We start from the raw sequence: 21,356 nt of genomic DNA on the forward strand, positions 1-21,356 counted from the left end.
AGCTACATTCTGAGAGTGTATTATTTATGGAAAGATGGATAACATCTGGAATATAATACAATTATTAAAAAAAGTATCAGTCAAAACTGAGGACTTTAAGGAACTGTCACAGCTTGTTCCTAATCAGAAAAGCTATTCCAGTTCAAAAGCAAGCCTCCACAGCCTGTAGTGTTTATTTTACATTCTCATGGACATTTCAATCAGATTTCCAGTTTCCTGAACAAAGCTAATTTTGTTCTGCTTATTAATACTGCAGCTCTTCTACAAGTTGGGTAGAAAGAGACAAATTTTGGCATATCCCCATCTCATAAAGAGCAAAGTATATTTGTTTTGCTTTGTTTACCGATTTCCAGTGATGACTGGCAGCATGTCAGTAGATGTATTTGATGTGGCCTGAGTTACTTTAAAGGTTACATTCCTCAAGTCCATGATTCCCAGACTCATGTCCTCCAGCATTGCCAGCTCCTCACCTAAATCATGGAAGAAAAAGTGAATCGTAATCATTACTCATTATGTACAACTTCCCTTTATCAATTTGATGACGACTGTAGGTCACCGCTCTCTTAAAGAAGGTCTATGGACAAAATGGCTCTGGAGACCAGGACTTCACCGTGACCTACAGACTGCAGACAATGTCATGATTGACTTTATGAGTTTGGGAAACACCAATTATCTAGCACAATCCAGACTACTGTTGTTCAAGTAGATTATATACGCTGATTTTCCAATTTAGATGATGCTAGTAAGTACTTCTCTGCATTGCCACAGACACGATATCCTTTGTGTTGTAAAAGCGTGTTGGAAAAGTTACAAGATATTCCGCATTTGTTCAGCAAAGCATTCCCTAACTGACATCCAGATGGCTGTTCAGATACAGGACTGAAACATTTTGAACTAAGTACTATCTCTTTTTGTATTCTCTCTTTAACCTTAATTTGTGCTGTAAGATTACAGGAGGCCAGGGAAATTCAAAGAGCATTATTTTGGGCAGTTTCTCCCAGCTTACCAAACCTTTAATCCATTTCTTTTCTGAAAAAAGAATCACTGAGATAAATTTTATTTTTTTTAAACCTTTGACCTTACAGAATCATAGAAGAGTTAGGGCTGGAATAAAACAAGTATAGTTTCTCTTTAGAAGTAATTCAATTAAATGTGAAGAACTTCAGAATTGTTAGCTACTTAAGTGCTTTAGATATAATCTGGTTTTGCATTTCAGTTTTCAAAATCATTTTGTAGCTGAGCTGCAGCTTGTCCAAAACACTTGTATTCTGCTGTATTCTGCCAATTTAATGCAGAATTTGCTGGCTCAACAGCTAATACCACCCACTTGCCCTGTGCCTTTACCGTAAGTACTCAGCAGGCTCTCAAACTGCGCCAGCAATCCAATGGTGTAGAGTTGTCTTAGAAATCCATCATCATGCAGGCAGTTCCTCAGCTTGATAATGAAACCACAAATGAGAGCAGTCAGCTGTGGGAGAGAAAACAGACAAAAATGAAATTATTCAAGACAAAAAAGACAAATTCTTCAGCCCCAAACAGAAACAATATCACATATAAGAAGTGCCATAAAATCTGTCAGATGCTCTTTTCCCTTCAATGTCGCTCTTCTTTCCCTTACAGCTGAAAAGAGACAACTGACCAACAAAAGCCCGAAACATTCGTAAAATCAGATTTAGGGCACACTGCCTTCATGTTGCAAGCTCTCCCAAAATGGGAATGCTGTTGATCTTGCATCTGTTTGTTTTCTAGATACAATCACTTGTATTAGGGTCTACAACTTATGAATTACAAAAAAGTCTCCTTGGAGAATTGTTCTAGTTACAGATGGAAAAGCACCACAGCTAGTTCCAGGCCATGGATTTTGATAGAATGAATAAATGATTTTTTTTTTAAATGACATCTTAAGACAGCTTTAAAATACAGCATCTGCATTATGCAAAGATTCCAACTCTAGTGTTACAAGATATTCAGGACAACATCCTGAAGACCTAGTACTAGATCAGTACTACGGTCTAAGATTAGTATCAGTCTTAAGTCACTCTGTCAACAAAGGAATTTCCCAGGTGATTGCCATATACTATGTACACAGGTGTACGACTTTGTTACAGAATTAAATAGAAGGGAATAAAGTTCTGTTTATGATGGGTAAACAGAACCAAAGCACTGAGTTTAAAAATTATCTGCACTAGGAAGTGGGTTTTGCATAGAAAAAAATCCCTGAATTTCTTTCTATGAGACATCACATTTTTGGACAACAGCCCTACCAAACAATGTTCAAGAGATAAGCTGTTTGAAATAAATGAATGAGATACTGATTTCACAGGGAAATAGACACACTACAGAAATGTAGTGGGCAGAAGAAATGTGGAAGGCTTTTTAGTGCAGACATCTGCTAATCAGGGAAAGAAACACCCCAGCAGGCCCAGAAACAGAACTTCTGGGGAAAAGAAACCCAGCACCCATTTCCCTCCCTCTAGCTGGACTTCTCTCCTTGGCTACTACAGGTCCTGTTGGTTTTCTCAATGCAAAAAACGCCAAAGGCAACTGAGGAGGTACATTTTCTTCTCAGGGGCTTTCCCCCCAACTCCATCTTCTGGTTTTAGTTTGGTGGCATTAGAAGGCAAAGCAGTACATAGAAAGCAGTATATTTTCACTAGTTCAGGAATAATTTTTGTTTAAAATCATGAACGTATATCCAACAGGACACTTCAGTTATATATTGTCAAATGCATGTAAACGACCAGTAAGGACAGGATCTCCTGTGAGGGGAGATCACAGTGTTAAACCTGAGAGTAGAACAGATACAAAAAATTCTGAAAACAGTAATCTTTCAGATTTCATACAGAACCCACCACATGTCAAAGTGCAATCAAATCATCCATATTTGCTTGCTTACAGTTTGGCAGAAGACAACATCTCTGCGATACTGAAGGCTCAGGCAGAGCCCTATTGTCGGGGCACTGTCCTGCATTAATAAAAAGACCATGGCTTTCTTTGCCTTGTCACTCATCATGGCTACACAGTCTGTGAGTGTTGTCAGCAAGGGATAAAGAGCTTCACTCCATTCACCTGGTTAAAAGAAAATAAAATAGCAGCACTGTAAGTACTTTATTTGAAACAAACAAACATGCATTAAGAAGAAACTTCATGTTTCATTAAGAAGAAACTTCAGTTGAAGTTGTTGATAACTCACATTTAGGGCTTGTTTTATTTTGGCTGATGGTTACTCCTTGCTTGTTACTAATTAAGTAATCTTACAGAGTGGTTATCACATGAGGAAAATATGGAGAATTCTACTCCGCAAGGCTGTTATGACTTTCCTGACTGTAATAGCTCCCAGACTTGTGCCCACCGAACAGGCTATATAATAGTTGATTTGGAAAGCATAATAGAAACATGAATATCCATACACACAAGTGTATATAACTGTGTGTGCATGTTCAAACATACCCTTTCATAGTGTGTGCATGGACAGACACCATGAAGTCGATCATGTAACAGAAATAGTGAACATCTGCTTAGCTGTTCCTGTCAATAAGATTTCTCCCAAATATCTTGCCTTTAAATATTTTGTGGGCTCACAGGTGTATCATTCAACTGCCTCACCATCTTATTGATCCTTGTTGCACCTCAGTGAGGTAAGACTATGCTTATGTCCCATTTGCTACATAGGACTAATAAGGCAAAGAGGTGAAAAAATTAATGTAGGTACTCTTTTAAGTGTCCTCTGTCTGCTGAGTTGCTTTGAAGGCTTAGGGCTAGCTAGCAAGAAACACTAAGTGATTAAGATGGGAGTTAGCCAGACCCTTGGAAGTAGTTCAGACTTTGACTTTCACTGAAACACCCAAGATACATCCCAGAGGGACTCTGTTCAAGGTCCTAAACAGGAAGCACAGAAATGAAACTGGGTTGCCAAAGCCCTATTGTAGTACACCAAATACTGTGCCCTTCCTTTCCCTAAGAGACTGCTCTGCCTTAAAATGCCCCACAAGCCCAGTTTCTTTTCTTTCTTTCTTTCATCTTCTGTCTTAATCAAACACCAATTAAAAAATCCCATTTCTATGACTGTATGAAAAGTTACTCAGATGCTATACCAAAATTCATTCTGTCTGCAACATAAAAAGAAAATAGGACAGTGCTTTGGTTTTGCCCTACTTAAGTAAGGTAAAGTTGAAACAGAGAAACACCTCTCTTTTTAAAGGGAAGGACAGTGTGTTCGATTTCTTAAAAGCACTGGAGCTCACAAACAGAACACACACACAACCCCCATTCTGGTTGGCTGTAGGAACAAGGTAATGTACAGATCAGAACCCGCATGAATGGAGCACTTCAAGCCCCTGAAAGGAAGTTGTTTGGGATTTTGACTCAAAGGCAGGACTAAGAGCTAGTAATAATGAACATTTCTTTGATAAGCAGCCAATGAGGTGAACTTTGGAAGTCTGCTAACAGAAACATAACTGACAAGATTACCAAAACTATCCTTTTTGCTTTTGTTCTGTGCGGTAGATAAATAACCTAATAAACTACACAAAGGGGAAACTGTTCGGCTCTGTTCCATTGCCATTAAAAAAGAAGAAAGAAGGAAACATCAAAAGAACAGGCAAGGAATTGCAGCTTGTCTTTTATATTCTACTAAGTATTTTCCCTCAAAATAAATCAGATGCCATAATATGGCCCCATGAACACTTAAAAAGCAAAACAGAGATGATACAGTGTTTCTCCTACTGCATTTAGGAGCTTTTCTATAAACAAATGAGAATGGCAAAAAGAACTGAAAATATCTTCCAGCACATCATCATCTCATTGCCTGGGTATATATATATATATATATATATGTGTATACAGTTAACTCAGTGTATAACTCATGTATATGAGTTATCTCAGGGGAGATTTACAATTATAGTGTGTCTAGCAGCACTTCATTTGAAAGATACGCGTATCTGTGGTGATCACAAAGCACACTGGTGGAACACAAGCCTGTCTGAAGATAAAGCAATCATTAGATGATTTTTTTCATCCCAACACTCACATTCAATGCAGTGGCTTATCCAGGGTAATGAGCAAAAATCCTCTGCACTGTGTATTCTCTTGGTTTAAGATTTTGGCTATGATAAAAACAAGCCCTTGTCAGACTGCAAAATTCTAAATGCTTTTTGCTACCTATGTCACAGAGGTGTCACCTGTGTTCTTTCAATTTTTTATTCAATGGTAGTTTCTATCAACAGTAAACAGGAATAAAAGGAATTGCCACTCCTAGGCTCAAATTAGGTTGGAACATTTCACTGACAGCATTCAAACAAATGTGAAAGGACTCTTGAGTGCTCTTTACCTTTCACCTTGATTTCCCTGTCCTTCTGTCTTCCCCTCATTATTTTTCCTAACAGAACTTTACTACTGAAAGCGTATTTTCTATCAAATTAACCAAAGGCACCTTCAAACACCAAGAGGCACCAGTTCTAACGTGAAATCTACTCTGAGCTCCGCTGTTATGTTCTATGATATAAACTACTACTGACTCCACTAGATAGATCCATAGGTAGGATGATTTGGCATAGGGCCTGAAACAACAAAGATGCAACAAGGTGTTACAGATTTAAAACAGCCGGAGACCTAGTCCAAGATAGCTGTTGGTAGGTCTGGACCACAAATCACACTTTTTTATCAGAGGTTTCTAGTTCATGTTAAAAGTTATTCCATTTAAAAACTGGCACTGTACAAACCAGCAGGATGTCTGTCATTTGTTTTAGGCACTTTATATTGTACAGCAAGAGAAGTCCTGCAGTCTCCACTCAGACAGCTACAACTGAATTCTGGCTGGTAAATAAGGGCCAGATGTGGCCCCATATGTCTTTGCACTTTTCTTATGACTGATGCTGACCAAAGTCATACTTTGATATATACTTTGAAATGCAGCATTTTGAAAAGCAGGGAGGGGAAGGGGAGAGAGGGAGTGAGGGTAAGAGGGAAGAAGGAAGGAAGGGAGGGATGCTATGAGCTCACACAGTGGACCTTCTCTGACTATACACAAAAAAAACCCCAAGTGTCTTGTTCTATGCATTATGTTATGTCTAACATAATACATAAAGCTGGTATAAATCAAGGATGTAATGTCAGCTGGGAAAAGCTTTTGCCTTTTTTCCCCCCAAGAGTTTCTCTTCTACAGAGCAATAAAAATTGTATTAAAGTAACTGTCCTCTAGAGCTCCGAAAAGATATTCTTGGTCTTTTTACATTAAAAACTGCCTAGTATCTATAAATCAAAGTACTGGGCACCCACAGTTGCCCTTGGTTTAGGTCACGGTTGCAAGGACTCATAGTATCTGAAAGAGATATTTGTTAATTAAGTGGTAGCTGCTCAGCCCTCATCAGTAAAGTATAATCAGCAACCCACTAAGCACGCAATTGCATCACATTTAGCTTCAAAGGGAAGCAGGCATTAAGTGCTCCATTACATTGCAGCTTCAGCCACTGAAGTTTAAGATGCAGTTTTGGGGAAATCTGGGTACCCAGCTGGGGTGACCTGACTGCTTTTAGTAATTCCCACCTTAAAAATAAATATATAACATTCATTTATGCACCATAAATTTTGCAGAAACTAAACGGGTGTTCCAAGAATTAAAAACTTGGGGAGTTAAAACTTCTTAATTAAAAACATTTTCTCAGTGATAGGAGTCGAGTTGTGTAGCTGAGAAGAATATTTATATGAATATACTTTGTGAAGACGAAAATCATACTTGAACTGGGGCTTTATTTCCCATTGGTTTCACCAATAAACCCAGGAGCCCATGCTGAAACAGTTCAAAGATTGAACCTTCACTGAACTCAGATTAAACTACTCTCAAATGGCAGAAATCACAGCCATCTGGCTGGGAGAGAGTAGTATTACAGAGGCATTCAGACCTTGGAAGTGCAACGCAACTGTGTGAAAGCACAAGGACAGAGGAAAGAAGGCTAACAATGGGATGAAAGTCTCCTAAATTCTGCATTCTGAAACATTAGACTTGCAGTGCCCAACACTGCTTGGTTTATACCCACAACAAAGATTTTCCATCAGTGTTGTTGACTGCTCCATGTTCTGCTCGAGTTCTCATTCAGAAAGGCCACCTCAACAGCACATATGAAAGGGTATGTCTGAAATATGTGAAATGTCAGACTCCCACATACTTCAGCATCATTTGAAACAGGCCTCAAATCATTGTCACCTTCAACAGTTTGCTAAAACACATTTACTGGAGAAATCAAAGAGACCAGGAACAAGTGCTCTTCCACACCTGGGCATGAGAAGTTAACAGATACCCCCTTGCACTATTATTTAGGAAACAGTAACTTCTCAATATGCTTAGGTAACTCACGTGATATTGCAGAGCATTATCACTTCAATCTTAAAAGCAAAGCACTTGTTCAGTTGTTAATTATAAACAAACCCCTGCAATTTTCAGAAGAAGCAGAAGCCATGAATCCACATACCTGGGGCAGATTCTTCCGGAGTGGGGCTGCAATCTGCACAGAAATGGAGGGGCAACATGCATGATTAAGGAGCAGCAACACAGTCTAAATATAAGCAACTCAAATGCTTAATGCCAGGGTTCTCAAACACTTTCACTGAGTGTTTGAGTATCAGCAGAGATACCCCCTTGCCTGCGGGCACTGAGGGCATCGGCTGTCTCCTCCACTCCACTGTTTCTGATCAGAGAAATACCTGGATGGAGACTTGGAGGAAAGCCAGTATCTGCTAGCTCAGGGAATCTCTGTGGATTATCAGCAAGGGCACTGTCAACCCTCAGTGATCCACAAATTGAGAACCACTCACTGGTTTAGTGCAATTATAGAATAAGCTGGCAGTAAGGCTGCTAAACAGAATAGCAAAAGATTAGCAATAAGTTCAATGCACTTAACAGAAAATGACATTAAAGCATCCACAATGCAAGAGTAATAAATAAACAGTACTTCAGTATCTTGGACAAATTTCCATTATACAATTTCTGAGGTGGTTAACACAGCATCAGACTGCATATCAAGGGCTGAAACCTCACCAGTGAAGCCTGTGAGTGTTCCACACCCACTTCAGTGGGAGGAACAAGCCGTCAGATGAAAATACACTACAGTGCAATGCAAACAGTAAAAGAAATTAATACATACATTCTGTTATAGCAAGTCTTGCATTAATGAAAACTAGTTTATTAAGCTAACAGGATTTAAATTTCTGTTGTTTATATCTAGAGTCACTAGTCAATAAATTATGAATTTGAAAATAGCAACAGAAAATATCAAGTTCAATTGTATGCATTAGGACAATCAGCTGAGTTAGACAATCTGAGATTGTCTAACCTCTCAGGTTACCTCTCACTAAATTAAAACACATGCTCGTTAAAGAAGCTGTGTGTCCCCATGCAATTTTAGTAATGAATACCTAAGCCTATAACAAAAACAAATTTTAAAATGATTTCTTATGTCTCCCTTCTACTATTCCAGGCAGTATTTTCTTTCACAAACATTCATTTCTAGAGTTCCCCTAAAGTCCTGCCTCTCTCTTATCAATTCTGAAACTGTCTTGGTTTGCTGGGTTTCACATTGTTTTCAAAAAACTTCCAGCCACTCAGTGTCATTTATTCAAAAGTGGGAAATACTAATGGAAAAAAAAAGTGTTAGTTCTTTGAATATGTGACAAGGAAAAACTTTTAAATGTTGTGATTCTGAGCACAGGGAAAGGATCTTCTTTGTCCCTCTATTATTCCCATGACCAGTTGTGGAAAGTAACAATGAAAAGGAATTCACAGAATCATAGAACGGTTTGGGTTGGAAGGGACCTTTAAAGGTCATCTAATACACCCCCCCCTGCAACAAGCAGGGACAACTTCAGCCAGATCAGGTTGTTTAGAACCCTGGCCTTGAAAGTTTCCAGGGATGAGGCACTCACAATTTCCCTGTGCAACCTGCTCCAGTATCTTACCACTCTCATTGTAAAAGTTTCTTCCTTGTATCTAGTCTAAATCTACTCTCTTTCAGTTTAAAAGCATTTAACAGGACAAGTTTGGTGTGGAGTCAAGGGAAGTAACTCAATGGGAAAATTCCTACTGATTTCAGTAAAACCAGGTTTTTTGATAGTATTGAACTCTGTCAAAAATACTGACATTAATTAAGAACTACATCTGATGAGAATGTAATCAAGTACTCAGCTTACCCTGGTTTACAATAAACATCCCAAGTGCAATTCAAATTACTCATTAAGACCTACAACAGTGTTTGCACCAGATACTTCAGAAACAGGATTCTTTAAGTTAAATTCACCCAACACTGGTTGGCAGTCAGACTTCAGATCTAGTCCTTACACTTAGGGAGCATGGGGAAATGGCAACAAGCTTGTTAGCTTTAAAGTTTGCTACACTTCCTGATTTAATGTTTTTGTTCCAGGTTCTGTGGATTAAAAGGAAAGATATTTTTCATCACTATTTGGAGAAACAAGTGGGAAAGGTTACTGAAACCCTTGGCACAAACAAAATCTTTGGTAGAAGTGCAGCTAATTCCAAGTTTATGTGGCTAAGTGTCAAGTTCTAAAGTAGATTTAAAAGTATGACTGAAAATGAAAGAAAATTATTGTTTTAAGATGCTTTCAGCATCAAATTATCTTGGCAAAAGCTTTGATGTCACACACCACATATTTTTCCTATTCTTTTTAATATCAAAATCCACAACTTTTAATCATTCATATGAAGTTTCACTGAAGTTTACTGATAAAACTCCCATGTAAATACATGTAAAACTTCACGTAAACTAGCTTGCAAATAAAAACATTTAAAGGTATCAAACTGATAGAAGAAATTTAGTCAAAGTTTAACAGACAATGCATTCTGAAACAAGAACCAATTCTTCTGTTCCTTTATAATACACAAAAATGTCCATCTAATCTAGAAAAACATGGTCATTTGAGATACAACGCTACATAAAAATATATTAACATTTAACTTTCTCCTTGCTTTTTTTTTCCCCCCCCTGAAAGTATTGCCTTCCACTGCAACGTTAACAATGGGATGGACATGAAGTCACAGACACACGTAAGGGACAAAGGGCCATCAAACAATAAGAACAGGAAAGAAGAAATGAAAACACAAACTAATCTTACTAGAGCTTATCTTGGCACACCTGCTCTATTAAGTGGCCAAATCATACTGGCCACATGTAAAGAATGTAAGAATAAGCCAAATAAGTACATATGTAAATTAAATAATCCTGAAATCTACTGCATGACTGCAAAACTGTCAGCCTAAACTGATAAGGATATCTTTCACTCACATGCTCATGGCATCATGCTGGATTCAATGCAGCACCCACTTTACCTCAAATTTTGATAGGATTATTCCACTGAGAGCTTGCACTGCCAATTCCTATCTCTCAGCTACACGAGGTCTAACTAATTGAGTGCCTCAGCCCCACAGCTTTTGACAATTTGGGTTAAAAATTGCTTTAAAATCCTGCAGGTTCATCCAAGTTCAGCTCAGTCTAATGGGACTGCTTGGCTTCCCCCTATGCTATGGCAGTCCAGCTGGGACCATTAGTGTTGCCAATTGCCCTTGCACTTCTCTCAGGTTTTATTTATCTTTCATAGAGGTTTGCTGTAATAAGCTTTGATTGCTGCAAAGAAGCTGAAGCCAACAGGAAAGCTACCAGAGGTGGTGTCAGACACATGCTAACCCAACCACCTGTTTTACCAGCTTAAAACGCCCAGCGTGAAAACCAAATGCCACTGTCATCAAGGGATTTGGCAAAGTTTTCAGTGGGATCAGGATTTCAGAATAAGTAATGGGCTTCGCAGATCCCAGGACACCACCAGCCCTTTCTGTGTGACATCAGTGCTTAACACCACCACTGAACTAAAAACACATGGAAGGATGTAACGAAGGCTTAGGGATGATGCCAGCGCACAGGGAGAAAGCAGCAGTGAGAAGCAGTGTCTGGCATACGCACTTGTCTTTCTGAGAGAATGGCATGCAGAGGATGGTGTGGATGAAGGTGGTGAGGATGATGAAGGTGGTGAGGATGATGAGGTCTCATTTAAATCTTCTGGATTTATCCAGTAGGCACGAGTGTCCCGATTACCTTTCTTGCTAGTACAGCTGACGTCACACTGGAAAACATCTTCACAGCTGTCACTCTGCAAGCGCTCCTTCTGGAGAAGTTTGTCCACTCTCTGTATAATACACTCCAGACTTTTGTCAACATTCAACCAAACTTTCTCCTTAAAAGAAAACATTCCTTTCTCAATTTAAAAAGGAAAGAGATATTGGGTAACAAATCCTTTGGCAATGTATTTCCTCCTGTGATTCTAGTCACAATTGCTCTGCAAAGTTTCCTCTGGGCTATCGTGCACACGCAATTTCTGGATATATAAATAGCATACACCAGCATATCAAGAATATGTACAAACATGACTTGTGTGGCAAATTGTAAAGCTATTTTCTAAGTAAATTTGCTGAGCAAATATTTGCACGATTATTTCAATTTCCAGCTGGCAATATTGTTTATTCTTGAAACTCATGTTTGACATAATAATTGTATGCAATCACACATCTCTTTTCCTATATAACACAGTGAACAACAGATAAAATTACTATATTGTATTACTATCCAAATGGCTGAGTTGGCTTTCTTCATATCTCATTACTCTGAGTTTGACTATAAGTCAATGTATGCTGACACAATTAAAACAAGGATCTATTTCCAAAATGACTTGGATCTCATTTAAAAATTGGTATTTCACAATATAGAATCATAGAATGGTTTGGGTTGGAAAGGACCTTCAGATCATCTAGTTCCAATCCCCCTGCCACGGGCAGGGACACCTCACACTAAACCATGTCACCCAAGGCCTCATTCAACCTGGCTTTGAACACCACCAGGGATGGTGCATTCATTATATATACATATTGATATATATAATTGTTTTCATTAATCTCAACAATTTTTGAGATTTCATTAACTTCTGTTTATATTATACAATGACAGAATTTACACAGCCAAATTCTTATTTCAGTTGGCAGTGTGGTGAGGAAAACCATTTAAATACTTTGTTCAAACAGTATTAAAATGGTGTTCACAATTAAAACAGAGTTGGACGGCAAGTTCTAAATATTTTGATGAGAATAAAAACCAGGAAGGCTGAATTGGATAGCTAATGCACACAAATTATGCTTTATTTTGGAGAACTGTAAATACTCTTTGTAGTAGAGTCAGGTTTTGACTTTAAAAGCTATTTACTTTCCCTTGGAACTGACTTCAGAAACGCCATTCACCTACTGTAATGATTTCCACTGTTTAGGAGACCCGGAAATATTATTAAGGCCTGTTTCTATTCCCCTGACAAGGAGTGACAGAGCACAGGACAGAGTCAACATCTTTGCTAGTTGACCAGTACCTCTAAACCACTTGTCCTATGTGTATCTGGTGAGCAATTAAAGAGCGTATAGACAAAAGAACACAGCAACCAAAAAAATAAAAAGAAGAAAATATTCATCACTCCACTAAGCAAACATACCCATTCCTCTTCATGCCAATCCACCTGCAGAGAAGATCGGCTATTTCTTCCTGTCCATCTGGCCACAAGTGTATCTTGATCATTCCTCAGCATCACTTGCTCCCCTTCTCCAGAGGTTGGAGATGCTTTTGAAGCTATATAGTCTGGCCTTGCAGTATTCAGTCCATGTATTGAATTTGCTAACAATTTGCAGTCACAGACTGTGACAAGCTGCCGGGTCTAAAAAGTAATAAACCCCACACATTTTAGCTATTTTTCATTATTCCATACACCATTTATACTATACTTTTCCACAGAAAGAAAAAAGAACTAGTATTCTGTAACAGAATTGTTTAGGAGCCTCTAAGGTGCCTTTGCAATCATTTAACAAAATGGCCTTAAAAAGCAATATAGGACACCCAAACACAAATGGTACATTTCCAAAGTCTGTATTACTATATTAGCCTTGTAATTGTTGAAAATTTCACTAAGTGTGCTGTTCGTCTTTATTTGCACTTCACTCTTCATTTGACAAAAGCTTAGAACAATGTGAAGACAATTGTATAGCCCATACAAGAGCTGCCACACCAAAAACCATGTTTAGACCTCCACCACCCTGTCTGAAATCATAACAAGACATAAGAGAAGGATTAAAAATATGACCCACCAATCAATGCAACTTGTTCCCTGTCTTATTTAGTGGTGTTGTATTAAAGAATTTCTACAAGTTATGTGAATATGAAAAGTAGCTGGTCTGCGCATCTATTAAGATAATAACAAACAAGTCCTTACTAGGTTATATATACATGTTGTCCAGCTGTAGAAAATTCCACAGACCAGTTATACACACTGTACTCATTTAGAGCAAATATTATAATACATAATACATTTACATGGGTTCACACTGTATTTTGCACTCTACAAAGCGGTAAGCATATCCCCTCCACTGGGACAATTTATAGCAAGCTGCTTGGCCATTACTGCTGTTTAACAGCCTTCAGATCTGCTTCAGGGATAGAAAACATCAGTGTTACAGTATTTGGGTTTTTTTGTCCTGTAAATAAGACTGTGTTCAGTTGTGGGTTTAGTCTGGTTTCTATTAGCATTCATCAAGAAATAACTGATTCACATCACTATAATTCAAGCAAAGGCTGTGTCACCATTATTCCTTATTTTGCCAGTGGAAAAATACAGAATTGTTTCATTAACTTTTGCCCAGTACCTGCTGCTTGACAGATGATTTGGAGGAACATTACAAAACCCCTGGTGGTTATGGAGAAAAGAGTATAAAAGAAAGTGAAGAATGCACATTTCTGGAATATGATGAATGGAGGGAACCAGAGGACATTGCTCTCCACTGCACTCCCAAGAAGAGGTGAAGGGAAGAGTGTGAAAAGTAAGAGACAACCCAAATAAAAAGCAGCAAATTGTAAAGGCTGGTCTGACTTTGCTTTTTCTTTAGGCCTGTACACATTACAATACACTACTGAACAAGGTAAAATAAGTATTTCAAGAAAATCAATTAAAGATAGAGACAGAAAAAAATACTCTGTGCTTTAGTGTGGAAATGCATTATTCTCCTACCTTGTCTGCTAGGATGGCAAGTGTTCTTTCAAGGCCATTAGCTGATCTATCCTTGGCAGCTCTTGAGAGCCTTTCTGCATAGTAACTGACTTGTGTTTTCAGGGTGTTGATTTGCGCAATAATTTCCTTTGCTCTGACAATGTCCTGTGGAATGTATATTATAGACTGGGAACTTGTTGAAGTGCTGAAAAAGAAAGACTGATGTTATGGAGAAAACTGATCTAGAGGTACACACGTAACAGTGGCATGCTGGGGAATTAATGGCAGACAACAAAAATTTACCTAAACTAGCAATCAACAGTGAAAGGCCAGTGGGCAATTGCACAGCAGGAACATGATCCTAGAGCCTTCTCTGCCTTTACTGAAAGCATTCAGATGAAGATTTACTAATCCCTTATGCCAAAGGGTTGCGGGCAGAGTTTGTATACCAGAGGGACGGTTTTGCTGAGGAGAATGTGGGTGATAGATTTTGCCATCGGATACAGAATCACTGTTTGCAGAGACAGCTTGCCCCACTCTCCCCCTCCTTATCACACAGACACTTTACTGAGGCCTGTTCTACAAACCTGTTTTATCACGTATCTACTAAGACCATGAAAAGAAAATCTTCACTCCTAGCACAGAAATGCCACCCAGATCCATAATGCAAACACTGTGGTATTAACAAAAAATCCTTGTTAGTGTGCCTTTTCCCTTGTTGCGGGCCTGATTCAAGTTACACCAGCAAAAGCAATCTTATGATATATAAAAACAAAGTGTATCTCCAGACTAACCCAAGGACTCTGTCCTCGGTGCAGCTTCTGTTAGCACACACTTCTTATACTAAACTAGGGACATGATATAGAGTAGTTAGGGTTGGAAAGGACCTTATAACTGTTCCATTACAAACTCAGCTGCAACAATGTAAAGCAATACCAAATTCTGGCCTTTTCCAAATAGTAAGGGTAATAAACTATAGTTTATGTCCTCTAAATTTAGATGTCTGCGGAAGTTGCTTACAAAACAGACGCTTGGACTCCCTCTGTAAAGAATAGCACTTCTAAAGGGTGATTTAATCCTACCAGAGAAGAACTTTTCACAAAAGCTGTCTTTTAGCTTAGAAAATTACTTCAAACTGAAGTTGTGCTCTTAGTTAACTATTTGGAACCAACCCACCACTATTTTCTTTGCCAAGCAATATGCTGGTTTTTCCTCCCAGTAGGAAAGCTATAAAAAGATCAGGCCTTTACATCAGCTCCAGCTGTAGTAAGTGTGATGTCCTTTCATAACATGGCACGATAATACACCAAGGGTATAGTATCTTAATTTTATTAATTTATTTCCAGTAATGAATGGCTTCAGCATAGTGACAGCAGAGAATAACCTACTGCTTGCACCAGTCTCAGCACTGTTCAATTTACACAGCTACAAGACTACATAGAGAGAAGTTTCTTTTCCAGGTACAGTTACCTCAGATCATGACCTTTGAGAATTACAAATTTCCCTACTACGCCTAGAGCAATGCTGTTGATTTCTGTAGCATATCTGTGAGATAAGACAGGAGGGTTGTGTGGGGCATGCTTTAAAATCATTGCCACAAACACCAATTCACATCCCTTAACTAATATTAAGGCAAGGGCGAAGCTTAATCCCAGTATCTGTCTGACCTTCATTACAAGAAAAGATGAGGGATTTGTTCTCAAAGGATAAGTGAGTCCTGAAAGGTTCCTTATTTGTGTCCCTCTGGTCACCCACCTGAGTGGAGGAGAGAACAACCACTCCCCAGTACTGCTACACCATACAGTAAATTCATCTCAGCTTTTAGGACTTGTCGTGTACATGATTTGTGCTCTTTATTGACTGGTGATGTTAGTGACAATTCCTCTGAGCAATTTCTTTCCACAACAGTGTGGTTAACATGCATAAAGACATATTTGGCAGGAAAGGCCATGCAGCGTATTAAGATCTGATTTAGAATTATTACATTTTTAATCACAAACATTTGCTGGGATGATCAGGGGTAAAATTTATGGTGTAAAATTCACATATATTTACTTTGCAACCTGCAATTGCTTTTTCAAATGAACAGCTCTCATTGTACTATATCAGCAAATTATAACACAGCCTTAAACTCCCAGTGAATTAGGGGTTCAACCTTTAATACAAGTAATTTAGAGCAGAAATTCTGCACTGTTGAACCATCAAGTAATATTTCCTTTTTGTAGCACTGAACACCCCAACATGAAGACAAATAAACAGAATTTAAGTGAAAATGTTTAAATGAAGACATGGGTTGCGAAAATATAAACCATGCCCAATCTATCACCATAAAGATTTAAAAATATGTAGAGTTATCTGAATTATCTTCCATCTCTGATAGTAAGTTTCTCTTTCCAGGTAGTTTTCACTGGAAATAACAGAGGAAAAGATATAAAATTGTGTTCTGATCCACAGCTTTCTAACTTATACTTGGAGAGAGCCAAGACGCTTGCTGTTCATTACAAACAAACATTGCAGATGAAATGAAATTCATTCACACATCATGTTCGACAAAGCAGCTACAATTACTTAGGCACAATTAGGGATGCCATGATGCATGACATTAAAAAGCCCTGCACACTTTAAAACACACCACATCTTTGCCAGGAAAGAAAAAAAAAAAAAGGAAAAGAAAATGAAAACAACCCAAAGAACAGAAACCCTCTCTACAGAGCTCTCAGAAACAGAAAACTCACCAACACTCCTCATAACTGCTAAAAAAACAAAAAACCAAAATAAAATTAGCAGATTGTTAGCAAATACCAAAGCAGAAAACAAAACAAATGATGTTGGGGGGAATAACTTACTTGAGTCATCTTCTCAACAAGGCGGGTACATAATGATTAAACTTGTAAGCGAAAAAAACACAGATTGCCAGATGCCCATGTGTTGTTCTGGGGAAATGTGGATGCACCAAGCACAGTTTTGCCAATGAAAAAAGAAAAACTGAATGATATCTATGTAACAGTGCAACTGAGGAGATGGATCTCAGTTCTACTATACTGACTTTTATGATAACACAGAAGTACTTAAAAGAAAATATATTCTTTAATTACTGAACCTCGGTCCATTGTCATGGACCCAGAAGTAGCAATTCTGTAAAGCTCAGAGGAAAAGCACTGAATAAAAATTAAGCTCTTTGACCAGTTTAGTTACTGTGGGGAGGGAGGAATGGAAATCAGGTATTACAGGAATAAGGACCACTTCAGTTGCTAAGCTCACAGGAGGATTTTATTTCAGTAAGCAATTTCAGTGGTATCAAAAGAATAGTATAGCAGTGCTTCCAGTTCACAGTTTCCCATATATTTTTGCACCTTTTTATCAGTACATATCTGACTGATGTTCACAGGATGCTGCTATTTACTTCTCTGCTGCCAAAATGAATTCTGAGGTTGGCAGAGCCTGGTTCCCATGTCATTCCCTCCCCTCATCAGCTCCAAATCCTACAAATCTTTTCTTTGGAAGGGCATTATCAAAGTCTCCTTTTTCCTGTCTACCACATCCTTGTTCTGCTGCTCTCATTGTTCCTTAAATTCTCCATGCTACAGCACAAGTACCACAGATCCAGACAGCATTAGCTCTTCCTTGACAGCTGAAGTGGGTGCCATGTAGGTCTCTCCCTTTAGCATATGTGACCTTCCCAATTTCTGCCCCTTCCTCTAATACATATGGTTGCACTTTCAGAGAGGTCACTATAAAGTCGCTGAAGACAGGACTGTGGAGGTAAAGCATCCTGCCTGCAGAGCAGAGTAATGCCAGATTCAGGAGCCTAATTTATGCATAAACCTTTAGGTAGTGCAGAAAAGCCTCCAGCAATAGTCCCAGAACTAACTCAAGTTGCCAAAACGGAATTTGCCTGTCAGGCATAGCTGTACTATGCCTGTTGTACTATTAGCTGTACTATGCCTGTTGTACTATTAGCTGTACTAAAAAGAGTTCAGTGACAGAACTTTAAAGCTATGAGAGGTCTGAAAGTCTCCTGAAAATAACGGATTGAAAGCATGATATAGTGCAGCTGACGATGTTCTACAAACAAATTTTCTAATCCACAATTAGGCAGAACGCAATAGCTAAACCAGCTAAACTAAATGAAGCAACAAGTATTTGGGAAAATTAATGATTTCACTAAAAAGACTATCAGAAAGGGCCCATCAGTAAACAAATAAATGTGGTAAACAAACAAATATGGTAGTATAAGTGGAAACTGTTTTCCCTCTCCCTCTTGTGAAAAAAATATGGAATAATCTTTACACTGTATAGTAGAACCATTGAATGAAGTGCAACAAAACCATAGAATGAAGTAATTTTCCAAATCACTGAGTGTGGACCAGGACAAAAAGTCACAATAACAGTTGACACAACATTTCTACTTACTGCTTCTTTGCCTCTTCAAATTTATGCAGCTTTTTCCGCAAGCCACCTGATTTAAAGCCTTGACAATGAGCTGCTGGTGCTCCTATGGTGACTATGTCGTAGTTCTGATCTGGGATGGACAAAAAGGACTTACAGATGAAAGCCTGCAATCTTTAATGTGGACAAACAATTGTGGAAATTCAAAAACTACTCTGAAAGTAATTTTTGTAAAACTTTCTGCGTGTGTTTTGAAGGACATGGAAAACTGAATTGGTTTAGATGTCCTGGAAATCCATCAGGTACTTGTGAGGTGAAAGAACCATACTTGAATGCAGGTCCTCTGTTTCTTAATCTAGAAGACTGACAGTGAAAAAGAAGACTTGAACACTGGTCTGTATACAAAGCCTGCCATTACTGGAATCCCTCATATGGATGCATGGAACAAGTGTGTGCCCCCTGGTTAGTAAAAATTACTGTTAAAAGAAGGGAAAACGAGGTTACTTATGAAGATATAAGCTTGATGTGAACAAGCTGCTGTGATTCTGCATAAGTGGTTCCAGAGACAAAGCACACAAGCTTGACAAGAAACAAATCAGAACCTTTGCTATTGTGCTATAATTCAAAATGACTGGAAGAGACATAGCAGCTTAACCCAATGCATTCCTTCATATAAAGGCTGACTTGTGTCACCTAGGGTACAGTTAACTCCAGAATCTAGTTTTGCCAAGTGTGTAATAGTAATAATTATGCTCACACCTCTTCTTCTGGAGAGATTTGGAATCTGAGGATAGAAGGTGCTACAAAAATGCCAAGTAGCACTAGTACTACAGAGCAGTAGTTTGTAGAAACTTGGCTATATGGTTGAGGAAGGAAATGAAAAAAAAAAAAAAAAAGAAAAGAAAAGGAGAGAAAAGTAACAAAATAAGGTAGAGAAAGAGAGGAAGAAACAAATACCTGATCCTCCATCATCCTGGACTCTCATTCTCTGTATGTGTAAATTCGTAGGAACAAATTCCAATTTTTTATCAGCTTTCAAGCTACTGGCTTTAAATGAAGGCCCTGAGAAATACAGGAGAAAAAGTAAGCACAAAAACTCTCTGCTTCTGCTTATGCTAAAACATTCAAGGAGTGTCATTCACCAGCTACATGCTGAAAGTAAAACAGAGAAAAGAAAGAAAAAAAGATGTATCTTTCTGTTACAGGTAATAATTGTTCTGTACTTTCAGGGTAAAATAAGAGAATGGATAAAGCAGACAAATATCTCAGATGATTAGCAAACTCACAATAAATGTTAATGAAGAAATCGAATAACAGCAATTTTACTTATCAAACTAAAACATTCTGGATTGCCAATTTCAGAGAAGCACTAAAAATCACAGCTGTGAAATATCACGTTATTATGAAAGAGAAATCACCTTTATACTGGTGCAGATCAGTTAGATTTTCCTGATAAGTTAAAATAATTGTTTGGTACTGAGTAACTATTTGTCGACGAAGGCTTTCCCAACAAGGAGACAGTTCTCCCAGTTCTTCTAGTTCACAAACCCTAGGCGGAGAGAAGAAAAACAAACAAAAAAGAATAGGAAAAAGAGAGGTGTTCAGTTCTAGAGTCCTCTTGACCAATGGGTTTCACATAGTACCAATGTAGCACCATCCTCTGCTGACGCATTCTCAATTCACTCTCACCAGACTGGGAATGCTTCCAAAAATAAGTCCCAAAGAACAGCTGTTGGAGCTCTACTTATAGATCCCTCACAGGCAGAATACACTGAGCTCCCCACAGCAGACTCAGGTGTTGGTCAAAACCAAAGCTTCCTACCTATCCGCAAGAGCTCTCAAACTATATGAAGATTTGCAGATGATGGGCACTGTCATCATGTCAGGTGACCTGGGACAATGAGGGACCTTTTTAGGCAACTCCACTGAACTTCAGTGGCTCTCAAATTAAATCAGGACTGTGACAGAAGTTAGGTGGGAGGTTAGCACCTATCTGACATTAGGTACAAGGAGTATTTGCCTTGGCCAGGTATCTATACAACAGTTTTCAAAGCCAGGCTGGGAAGGCCTATGTGTAAGCGTGAATAAGGGCTTGAAGAGACAAAAGATAAACAGCAAAACTTTCATCTGAGATTCAGGATTTTAGGCACCCAAGTTTTACTGCAGGTGGAATAAAGTACAACTGGATACACCTAGAATGAACAGGAATCCCCCTAGCTTTCCATTACAGCCCGACTGCTAGGTTTTCAGTCATACACAGCAATCTTGTGTTATGTACTGTTCCCCAACAGCACTGCTGAGGAAATATTCAGTGTATTTCACATCATGCTTGTATTACTGTCTTCTTGGATTAAGATATTATTTGGAATAAAGCAAGAAGGGGAAAAGTAAACAAGCCAATGCCAGACACAATTCAACAGCACATTACCCAGAAAAGGTAGAGCAATCACCTTCAAAAAGGATCCTGCAGGTTTTTTTTCAGTTCTCTCAGTATCCACAGTTTTAATCAATTGTATATAGTTTAAGACAGCATTTCACAGAACAATTCTCACTGCACAATATTTAAGATATTAGTAAAAGGAAGCAAATTTCTAAGAAAAACTCCAGATTGATTAGCCAATAGAATCACAGAATAGAATCATAGAATAGTTAGGGTTGGAAAGGACCTTAAGATCATCTAGTTCCAACCCCCCTGCCATGGGCAGGGACACCTCACACTAAACCATGCCACCTAAGGCCTCATCCAACCTGGCCTTGAACACCACCAAGGATGGAGCACTCACAACCTCCCTGGGCAACCCATTCCAGTGCCTCACCACCCTCACAGTAAAGAACTTCTTCCTTATATCCAATCTAAACTTCCCCTGTTTAAACAGGGGAAACTTAAGGTTTTAACT

The 21,356-nt window shown here is 38.5% G+C and overlaps 1 protein-coding gene across 7 annotated transcripts in view; it reads right to left on the minus strand.

Annotated features, from left to right (window-relative positions):
- INPP4A (inositol polyphosphate-4-phosphatase type I A) overlaps positions 1-21,356 on the minus strand; it is a 127,212-nt gene that overhangs the window by 18,523 nt on the left and 87,333 nt on the right. For 4 of the 7 annotated variants that reach the window (XM_080612513.1, XM_080612512.1, XM_080612510.1 and 1 more), the window contains 10 exons: positions 19,878-20,008; positions 19,417-19,521; positions 18,484-18,592; positions 14,092-14,275; positions 12,529-12,747; positions 10,962-11,232; positions 7,467-7,499; positions 2,897-3,069; positions 1,345-1,468; positions 344-470 (listed from right to left, as the gene is read on the minus strand). In XM_080612513.1, the coding sequence (XP_080468639.1) occupies positions 344-470; positions 1,345-1,468; positions 2,897-3,069; positions 7,467-7,499; positions 10,962-11,232; positions 12,529-12,747; positions 14,092-14,275; positions 18,484-18,592; positions 19,417-19,521; positions 19,878-20,008 (1,476 nt within the window). The remainder of the gene's footprint in view (positions 1-343; positions 471-1,344; positions 1,469-2,896; positions 3,070-7,466; positions 7,500-10,961; positions 11,233-12,528; positions 12,748-14,091; positions 14,276-18,483; positions 18,593-19,416; positions 19,522-19,877; positions 20,009-21,356) is intronic. The other 3 variants (XM_080612515.1, XM_080612514.1, XM_080612511.1) reach the window with 2 other exon arrangements.

This window comes from Psittacula echo (genome assembly GCF_963264785.1).
Source record: "Psittacula echo genome assembly, chromosome: 3".
Taxonomy (NCBI): domain Eukaryota; kingdom Metazoa; phylum Chordata; class Aves; order Psittaciformes; family Psittacidae; genus Psittacula; species Psittacula echo.